Source organism: Mus caroli, chromosome 3, assembly GCF_900094665.2.
Source record: "Mus caroli chromosome 3, CAROLI_EIJ_v1.1, whole genome shotgun sequence".
Lineage (NCBI taxonomy): Eukaryota > Metazoa > Chordata > Mammalia > Rodentia > Muridae > Mus > Mus caroli.
The window spans coordinates 72,346,109-72,356,748 of NC_034572.1; the positions used below are offsets into that span (position 1 = coordinate 72,346,109).

The window sequence follows — 10,640 nt, forward strand, 5'->3', positions numbered from 1 at the left end:
TCCGGTCTCGCGCACGAGGTGCCCGTGTCCCGCTTCCCAGCGCCTGTAGTGAAGATGTCCCACGCATCCCCGGCAGCCAAGCCCTCCAACTCCAAGAACCCGCGAGTCTTCTTTGACGTGGACATCGGCGGGGAGCGAGGTGAGCGGCGCGGACGGCTCAGCGGTTCCCGCGCCTGGGGCCTCCCTGCTGCGGTTCTCCTTGGCCCGCTGGCTGTTCGGCGGCTCGGGGCCTGGGATCCGAAGGGGAATAGCAGCGTAGGTCCCAGCCGAAGCGAGCCCTGGCCTCCATGAGTCCAGATTGCGCCCTCTCCCTTCCGGTGGAAGTTTCTGGAAATTTCTACTTCTACTTTAGGGATCGTGGCGTCCCTATCGTTTGTCTCTTTTTGATCGCACTTCCCTGCAACCTTTGCATCACTACTTACTATAAAGTGAAATGATTTGACGAGTGTGGTGGATAGTTCGATATGCTTCCTGGATATGTGCCTAAGGGGCTCTAGTCACGCCACGTGCCTCTTGGTACACGAGCTACATTGCGAGCTACCAAATCATTCCAAATTAGAGTGACTTTAGTGCTTAGTGCTTTTTCCTTATTACTGATTATAGTAGCAGTTTAAGTAGGCGATCGTTTGTGCTGTTTGGCATCATGGAATTGAGCACCATGTCTGTATGGTTACCTAGGATTCAGAGCTAAGAAGCCCTAAGCCAGTGGCTTAACCAGTGGGTGGAGGAAACTCCTTGGAGAGTGGGTTGTTAAACGACCCTTTCACAGAGTTGCATATCAGATATTTTCATTACTAATCGTAACAGTAGCAAACTTACAGTTATGACGAGGAACTATATTAAAGGGTGGAAGCATTAAGAAGGTTGAGAAACACTGTCATAAGCCCTCGTGTTGCTTTGTAACTCAATTGGGCTTTTCTGAAACATGTTAGAGTTGTAGGCCAGACCTGCTGGGATGGGTACACACACGTTTATATATGCATTCACTTTGTTTTGTAACAGATTTTATTGTTAACTGTCTTTTGGATTCTTGAGAAGGGAACTGTTTTAGAGGTTACAAAAGGCAGTTTCCATAGAACACAGAGTGGACTGTGTCTTCGGTTAGGTACTTAGCGATTAGAGATTCTGAGTGCAGGGCCCCTGAGGTAGGTCACAGGTAAAGGTGCCTGCCACCAACCCTGAATCTCAGCGATTGTCCCATGATCTCCACACTGCATGCCTCAGCCTCACACATAAAATCAATTTTTTAAAAAAATAATTTTTAAGGATTTTTTTATGATTATATCTTAAGTACACTGTAGCTGTCTTCAGATGCCTTCAGAAGAGGACATCAGATCTCATTACGGATGGTTGTGAGCCACCATGTGGTGGCTGCTGGGATTTGAACTCAGGACCTTCGGAAGAGCAGTTGGTGCTCTTAACCACTGAGCCATCTCTCCAGCCCAGAATAAAAAAAATTTAAAGTCTGAATATTATTTAAATGATTTAGGGTTTTAAATCCTTTGTACATTAAACCATGTTGTGCTTCCTAGGCAGCTAATCGCCTGGATGCTGTAATTAGTTATAATCTTAAGTGTGTTGTTTCAAATTTAGATCTACGAAGCTTTCCTTAGACTAAATAGGAATCGTAGAAAAATGACAATGAGATGACAGTGACACGGATCTGACAGTTCCGTGGTTGGGCTTATTTTCAAGGGAGATGAAGTTTGTATGCATACCCGAGGCACTGCAGCGTTATTCATAGTAGCCAACACACACAGCACCAATCTAGTGTCTGTCAAAGCATGAGAACATACACCATGCTGTATACACAGTAGAATATAACACTGGCCTTTAAAAGAGGGAAATCTTATTTATAACTTTGTAGTTAAATCTAGAGGGTAGTATGATGCGTGAAATAACCTACTATAGGCTCTCACGTTTGTGGACTCTTTAAAAAAAGTTGAACTTAGAGAAGTAGCATGATAGATACCATTGCCTGGGGAGATGGCAATTAAAGGATGCACAATTTCATTTAAAGAGCGGTAAGCGCAGAAGATCTGTACACAGCATTGTGACTCCAGTTAGTAACATGGTTAAAAGAGAACTAAATGACTCATTGGATGAGGTGTTAACCACTGGTTGTATATATTCGTTATCTCCTTTTGGTTTGCCTCTTTAGTTTGCATGCACACTGACAAGATGTCCTTTTCTTTTCCTTCAGTTGGACGAATTGTTTTAGAATTGTTTGCAGATATTGTTCCCAAAACTGCAGAAAATTTTCGTGCATTGTGTACAGGAGAAAAAGGAACTGGGTCCACGACCGGGAAGCCTCTCCATTTTAAAGGATGCCCTTTTCACCGAAGTACGTATACAAACTTCCTCTGTCCAAATAGCTTGATACGTGTATTAGCCCTGCTCTTAGGAAGGGACGGCGAGTATTAATTTCTTGATGGATACTTAGACAAAGTGGTAGCTCAGTGTCATAAGGGCTTGGTGGTGTGCAGTAGGATTGATTGTGGGAGTGGACTAAAGTTTATCTCATCAGCCGTCTTCTAACTCTCTCCTTCAAACCATTTCATTGGTAAGAAAAAGCATGGCAGAAAAATAAGCTGACCTTAGGTCATTTGACAGGCTGGGCAGAATGTTTGAGAAGTATTTGACATTTGCTGTCCAGAACACCTTGGTAATGTGTGATTAAACTATTACTTCATACAAATTACTTGTCTGCTGTCCCAGGGGTCTGTGGGTTCAGCAGAGCTCGGGAGCCACATGCACTCACCATTCTGTTTTCTCAGCTAATGAAAGTCTAAGCACAGTAAATATTTATGAATAAACAAGTCAATGACAGTGTCAGCAACTTTCCTGTATCGCAGGGGATTGAACCCAGGGTGTTACTATACCCCTGATTTACACACCTAGTCCCGTGGTTCGGTTTTCTTAAAAATACCGTTAAGAAAAATGAACCAAGTGTTGATTGTGTACGCCTTTAATCCTGGCACTCAGAAGGCAGAGGCAGGTGGATCTCTTGAGTTCCAAGACAGCCAGGACTGTTACACAGAGAAACCCTGTTTTGAAAAACACCAAAAAAAAAAAAAAAGAGAGAGAGAGAAATATGAACACTGATTTTTAAAATGTTTTAAACTTGACTTCACTTTTGTATTTAATAATGTATAAAAGTATGCTCACAAAAATGTATCTAGAAAACAGTTAACATGGGAAGGGAGGGAAAGGAAGAAGATTATTACAGGCAATAAAATGGAAGTAGAGTTAGTGCAGCGTCTTTTGGTAACACACAGAGATACAGGGAAGCTACCTTTGACTTAGTTCAGAGAATTAATTTCTTGAGAGTTGGTGGGGAGTCACTAATGAGTATGTTGGAGTTACGTTGTGAGAAGTCTTCAGGTAGAGTTGATGGCCAAGATAGGGGAGGAGGCCTGGGGTACCACAGGGAGGAGGGCCAAGTGTACCACAGGGAGGAGGGCTGGGGTACCACAGGGAGGCGGGCTGGGGTACCACAGGGAGGAGGGCTGGGGTACCACAGGGAGGAGGGCCAAGTGTACCACAGGGAGGAGGGCCAAGTGTACCACAGGGAGGAGGGCCAAGTGTACCACAGGGAGGAGGGCTGGGGTACCACAGGGAGGAGGGCTGGGGTACCACAGGGAGGAGGGCCGGGGTACCACAGGGAGGCAGGCCAGGGGTACCACAGGGAGGAGGGCCAGGGTACCACAGGGAGGCAGGCCAGGGGTACCACAGGGAGGCGGGCTGGGGTACCACAGGGAGGCGGGCCAGGGGTACCACAGGGAGGAGGGCCAGGGGTACCACAGGGAGGAGGGCCAGGGGTACCACAGGGAGGAGGGCCAGGGCCACTACTAAAGTTGAACTTGGGAAGTAGTCTTCATTACTCATTCATTAGCACTGCTGAGATTCCTGCCTTAGTTACTAATGGTCATGTTCCTATTCCTTTTTTTTTTTTTTTTTTTTTTTGCAGTTATTAAGAAATTTATGATTCAGGGTGGAGACTTCTCAAATCAGAATGGGACAGGTGGTGAAAGTATTTATGGTGAAAAATTTGAAGATGAAAATTTTCATTATAAGGTAAAGAAAAATTCTTGTTTTTGCTAATAGAAAGACTATATATTTGAAATATACTTGGATTATGACACTAAAAAATACTTTTGGATGTGGCCAGATTGCTGTCTGGCCCCCTCCCCCTCCTGGTACTAGGGCCTCTTATGCCAGACAAGAGGTTCATCACTCAGCTGTCCTTTCCCATTTTCTATTTTGAGACTGGGTCTTTTCCTAGTTGCTCAGGTTAGCCTTAAACTCATTCTAGCTTAGCTACGCCTTGAACTTCCAATCCCTTTTACATACCCTGCTTAGGCACTGAGATTACAACCTTGTGTCGGCAGGCCTGGTATGGGTTATACTTTCCTTGTAAAGAGATGGTATTTATAGACAAGCATTTCTAAGGGTGTGTGGTACCGAGGATGAGCTCGGTCTTGTGCATGCTAGGCAAGTTCTCTACCACTTGAGCCTTGTGCCAGTTCACTATGCTTCTTTGATATGGAAAGGATTTATCCAGTAGCAGTTTGCTTTTTGAGACAAGGTTTTACTGTGTAATCCAGGGAGGTCTTGAATTTACCATCCTCCTGTATTTTGCCTCCTGAGTGCTGGAATACAAACAGAAGTTTATCCAGTTTATGCCTGGCCAGTATGATATTTTAGCAAAAATAGTTACTTATTTCACTACTCAGTTTTTATATGCTTCAGTTAAGCCAGTGAGTTTTTAAGCTTCCATATGGCAAAATTGATCCCAGGAAAAATGTTCTCATTATTGTAAGGATGGTAACTTGTGCATCTTTATCCTTGAATTTGAAGAACAACAAAACCATCGCTAATACCCAGGATGTCAGGGGATTTTCCACCTAGCGGCTATGGTTAATGTTCGGGGTGTATTGCACCATTCCCGTTTTAAGAACAGACATGTAAGTACAAAAGTAAAGTGATGTCTTTGGCAATGAGGAATGTAAGAAGGTAATGAGGGTGACTGGAAAGAGAGTTCCTATTGCTCAGTTTGTCATCACACCAGAGAGCCTAGGGAGAAAGAACAAGGCAGGCTGTTTATAATCTTAACCTCGGCAGAGTCAAGGTTAAAATACAAGCAGCTGTGGAGAATAATAGATAGTTTAATACATGTATGACTATGATACAAGTTGAGTATCCCTTATAGGAAATGCTCCATGCTAGAAATATTCCAGGGTCATTTGTATTTTGAAATATTTGCATAGATTTTATAGGTTGAACATTATTGGAAATGTGAAGGTTGTGGCTCAGAAGTTTCAGATTTTGTAATGTGTCTGAATTTGGTTTTTAGATTACGGATGTCCAACTTTTAGGTTGGCACTAGCTGTGTAGAACAAGCTGGCCTTGAACTCACAGAGATCACCAGTCTCTGCCTCTCGAGTGCTGGGATTTAAAAGCACACGGGACCACACGCAGCCCATGTGATAGAAAGATTTAGATCAAGTTAGTAGGTAGGAGAGACAATGAGGAGGTTTGAACACTTAAGCTAAGCAAATTGGGCCTTCAGGTGTCTGAATTTTTGCTAGGCTGGACTAAAAATACAGATTTCAAAACTAAGTGATAGCAGCGATGGGGGAAGACCGTGGAAGGCCAAGGAAAAGAAGGCTTAGTCTATGACTAGTTAAAGTCCTCGGGAGGCCATCGAGGATGGTGGGCTGTTCCACCACTGCCCTGATTGAAAGATGACTGGCTGTGGAGCCATGCAGATTCAGTGGCCTTGAAAGCAGAATCGGATTTAGATTGGATAGAGGTGTCTTAGGTGGGAGAAGTAGCGAGAGTTATGAGGCGCGCACTAGGGTGTGCCTTCAGAAAGCCTAAGGTCTGCGGAGCAGAAAAGCAGAGTCACTGGCTTGCACTCATGCAGACTGAATACAAGCTGTTCTTTCGTATTCTGGGAATCATTGATTTACCTGAATGAAAGTCATACATTGGAATTATTTTCCAAATTAGGGAAGTACTTATCTGAATAACTAAATTCAATCTAAATTCAATATGACATTACTATTCTCAGTTTGGTGAAAGAGGAGAATCATAATGTAGGCCTATTTCTGATGGTGGGAAGATTATAGGGATTCTCAGAAAAATAGTAACTGTCACAGAAAAAGCAAAGTTAGTTATTATTAGATGTCCTTAGTGTGGCCTCTTCATCTTTAAGATGGAAGTGTAAGCATCTCTTGCAGATAGCCAGTTTAGAAAAGGCCTGATTCTTGTTAAACTGACACTTAAAAACCTTTGTTCATTTAAGGTGGAGTGCTTAAAGTCAAACCAGAGCAAAAGGTACTCAAACATTTAGGAGTGAAATTGATGTGAAAGAGTAACGTTTAGTAACCCCATCTGTTTTAAGGAAATTCATACTAGGCCTCTAACTTGTTTTTCTTTCAATGATTTTTATCTCTGCAGCATGATCGGGAGGGTTTGCTGAGCATGGCAAATGCAGGCCCCAATACGAATGGTTCTCAGTTCTTTATCACAACAGTTCCAACTCCTCATTTGGATGGGAAACATGTGGTATTTGGTCAAGTCATAAAAGGACTAGGTGTGGCAAGGATGCTTGAAAATGTAGAAGTGAATGGTGAAAAACCTGCCAAAGTAAGTAAAGTTACGGTGAAGTAAACAGAGCTTAGTTAGCATGTCGGAGACTGCAAGCCACAAGGTCAGACAGTTGTTGTCTTAGAAAAGTGGGAAAGAAGAAGGCAGGCTGCTTTTGCTATAGGAGCCTGCACTGGCAGTCGGAGGCTGGATTGGCAATTTTTCTTAACTTGTTTTTTTTTTTTTTTTTTTTTTTTTTAAGAAGGCCAAGAAGATTAGTTTAAAGGAGATATATTTATTTTTTTTCTTCAAGATCTGGCTTTCCTTGAATTGTGTAGTAGTCCTCTTGTGTAACCCTACTCTAGTGCTAGGATTAACTACCATGCCCAACAAAATGATTTTAATACTTATTTCAGCTTCAGTGTGATCTAACAGTGATCTGTGTTAGATGACCCGAGTCTTCCCATAACAGTGAGACTTTTGTGTCAGAAGTGAGTAACTATAGGACACACTAGAAAGAAGACAGTGAGCACACTGTTGTTGAACTAGAAGTGTGATATACATCTTGTTACTTTTCCTGATCTGCTTTTATACCTTGCACACATTGCTTAGTTGTTTCAAGTTATATCGTATTCTAAATGCCCATGAAGCAAGGTGACTGTGAGAGACCGATAAAGCAACCAGACAGTGCACAGGAATTAGGAACCCAGCTACTTGTAGGAAGTCTGCCAACCAGTACTACACAACAGACTGTCACCTGAGACAGCTTCATGCATAGTGATGCCATTCTCAACTCAGTGTGTTCCTAGCACTGCAAGTGTGACATGATCCTATTAGTTGGAGTGTACATAGAAGGATTTGCTGTAATCATAGCAGATGGCTGCATCCCTGACATGTGTGACATGAATAATGGTATATGTAACTTTGAGCTATGCAGCCTTTAAAGGTAGACTCTTAAGATCTCTAAATACTTAATGTTTTTTACAGCTCTGTGTTATTGCAGAATGTGGAGAATTGAAAGAAGGGGATGACTGGGGAATATTCCCCAAAGATGGCTCTGGTGACAGTCATCCAGACTTCCCCGAGGATGCAGATATAGATTTAAAAGATGTGAGTACTTCCGGATGAATCAGTTTAATTACTTAAAATATTTAATACTAAGAGCTTGGTTAGCCTGTCATGATAGAACCGTCATGTTAAGTCACATTATTTACTAACACCCAACATATTTATGTCCTTTTATACAGGTAGATAAAATTTTATTAATATCTGAAGACTTAAAAAACATTGGAAATACTTTTTTCAAGTCTCAGAACTGGGAGATGGCTATTAAAAAATATGCGAAGGTTTTAAGGTAATAAAGCATTTTAACAAGTTTTTAATAAGTTACTTTCAGAATGTATAAACTGAATTATGAACTAAACTCAGAATTGCTCATATTTAGCAAGTTATTTGTGTAATAACAGCTGTTCTGAAAAAGTAACATTTCTTGCAGGGTGTGGTGCACTGGGGAGGCAGAGGCAGGTAGACCTTTGGGTTAGAGGAGGCTAGCCTGATCTACAGAGCTAGTCTAGGACAGCCCCAGGGCGAAGCAGAGAAACCCTGTCTCAACAACCACAAAGAGTAGGACATTGACAGGTTCCTGTTGTTTGAGGTGCTGGTGGTCCCAGGCCCCTGGCATGTTAGATAAGCACTCTGATCTATACTCCACCCTCATTTTGACATGTTGTATCGATACTTTAGCCCTTGCTTTAGGGTGCTCTTACCTGGATCATCTTATTTTTGCTTTTTTATCTGGAGTAAGCAGTTTCTCTAAGTCGATTCGTTTTGGAGAAAGGAAACTAGAAACTAAGCTCTAGGGACCAGATCCTCAGTTCAACTTCTAGGATCTTTTCAGGAAAGAGTTAAGTCAATGTTTTTTACACACACACACACACACCCCAACACTATATATAGTTCTTTGCCTCTTCCCATTGAATTGTCCTAATATAGAAATACTGGTTCTAAACACAATTATATTAGAAAGCATATACTAGGAATCTGAGCTGTACGTAATTTGTATGGGAGTTGATATTAGTTGTTAGCTTTGGGGGAAAGTTGATGTAAAATATCTTCTGGAGAAATAGGAGTAGGAGTGTAGCTCAGTGGTGGGAGGTAAGCCTAGCAGGCTCTGGGCTTATTTTCTTACATCTGAAGAAACAGCAACAATAAAAAATTGTGATTAATATTAGCCACAATGCTGAAGAAGCAGTGTGGAATTATATGTTTGGTGGTTTTTTTTTTTTTTTTCTTGAGACAGGATTTCTCTGTAGCCCAGGCTGTCCTGGAACTCACTCTGTAGACCAGGCTGGCCTCAGAAATCCTCCTGCTGCTGCTTCCGAAGCGCTGGGATTAAAGGTGTGCGCCACCACTGCCTGGCTATATGTTACTTTTATTTATGTTTTCTAGGTATGTGGATAGTTCAAAGGCTGTTATTGAGAAAGCAGATAGATCCAGACTGCAACCTATAGCCTTAAGTTGTGTGCTGAATATTGGTGCTTGCAAGCTGAAGATGTCAAATTGGCAGGGGGCAATTGACAGTTGCTTAGAGGTAAGTCGGTGTGAAAGTTTTTTTTCTCATCAAGTTATAAAAACACAATAGTCTTTAATGTATTTGAATTGCCTAGCACCTAATGAGACTTAACAAAATGTTACTTACATCATCCTGTCTCTAGTTTGGATGCCAGTTTTGTGTAAATTCATTAATTTTGCTTTTAATATTGTCACGTGATATGTACTAAGTACTTTGCTTTTATTACTTAAAGCATGTTTATCTGCTTATTGATAGTATTTATGAGCTAGGCATATGAATACAAAGTCTGGGATGATTAAGAATATAGATATGAGTGTGACCCACACCTATAATCCCAGCATTGTGGAGGTAAAGGTGGGAAAATCAGAAAGTCATAGCCATCCTTTGCTATGAGAGAGACCCTACTTCAAAAGCAAGACTAAACTAAAGCATGTGTGTGTGTAGACATGCTTTCTCTTGCCTTTGTGCAGGGTTTTCTGCTTTGCTTTATGACTGAGATATCCTAAGCAGTCTTGGCTTTTTGGAAATGGGGTCTCATGTCCTCTAGGCTGACTTCCAACTAGGTATTCCTGCCTGGCTTTTCAAGCATGTTACCGCCATGCTGGGCTTGGCTTATTTCCATTTTGTACCTATTGTGTGTAAATGGCCATGGTGCATGTGCAGGGTCAGAAGACAACATTTATGGAGTCAGTTCTCGCTTCCACCCTTGTGAGGGTTCCAGACATTGAGCCTAGGTTCCAGCTTGCATGGCAAGGGTCTTTATCCACTGAGCCATCTTGCTGGCCACTTTTATTTATTTTAAAGCCTGCATCATCAAAGTTATAGATAGGACACAGTGGGCAGACTAGTCTTTGGGGTGCAGACTATTATAATTAGAACATACAGAAAGATACTTTGTCCTAATGTAGGCCATACAGGTACTTTGAAAAATTGTACTTGGACAAAATTTCCAGACTAAATGTTTTTTGTACATTATTCTTAGAGCATGCATCAGTGCTTAGCAAGAACTTACGTAAGACCTGGATATGCAGCTTAGGGGTACAGTACTTGTGTAGGTTACAAGGTTGCCCTTCAATCCCAGCTATCCCATACCCCTTGCTTAAGTAGATGGAATCAATGATAAGAAATGTGTGCACATATATTTAGAGGGGAACATGAAATAGAGGAAAGTACAAAAGAGAAGACCCACTCTGGATCTCTGTACCTGTAAGGCAGGTAATATTCCATCTCAAGGACATTCTCAGTATTGCCTCTTAAGAGCTGTTGGGCCAACAGAATATATTGCTTTAAAAATGTTTCAGGGCGGAGGCCTGTTAAAAGTTGCTTATGTTTATCATATAATTGCCCTCCCCCAAAATGTCTTTGGATTCTCAGGTGAACATGTAGACTTATCTTCCTCATTCCTTATAAACCTAGCTGGACACATGTACATGGCATTCACGTGACTTGTGTACCTCTGGAGTTTTTTTTTTTT

At 41.9% G+C, this 10,640-nt stretch overlaps 1 protein-coding gene across 2 annotated transcripts in view; it reads left to right on the plus strand.

Annotated features, from left to right (window-relative positions):
- The first annotated feature begins 6 nt into the window (after positions 1-6).
- Positions 7-10,640, plus strand: part of Ppid (peptidylprolyl isomerase D) — a 12,158-nt gene continuing 1,524 nt past the window's right edge. The window contains exons 1-7 of one of the 2 annotated variants that reach the window (XM_021157912.1): positions 7-139; positions 2,204-2,344; positions 3,971-4,077; positions 6,466-6,654; positions 7,582-7,704; positions 7,842-7,948; positions 9,043-9,184. In XM_021157912.1, the coding sequence (XP_021013571.1) occupies positions 55-139; positions 2,204-2,344; positions 3,971-4,077; positions 6,466-6,654; positions 7,582-7,704; positions 7,842-7,948; positions 9,043-9,184 (894 nt within the window). In that variant the 5' untranslated portion in view covers positions 7-54. Of the gene's footprint in view, positions 140-2,203; positions 2,345-3,970; positions 4,078-4,098; positions 4,968-6,465; positions 6,655-7,581; positions 7,705-7,841; positions 7,949-9,042; positions 9,185-10,640 lie in introns of those variants that run through there. The other variant, XM_029475040.1, reaches the window with a different exon arrangement.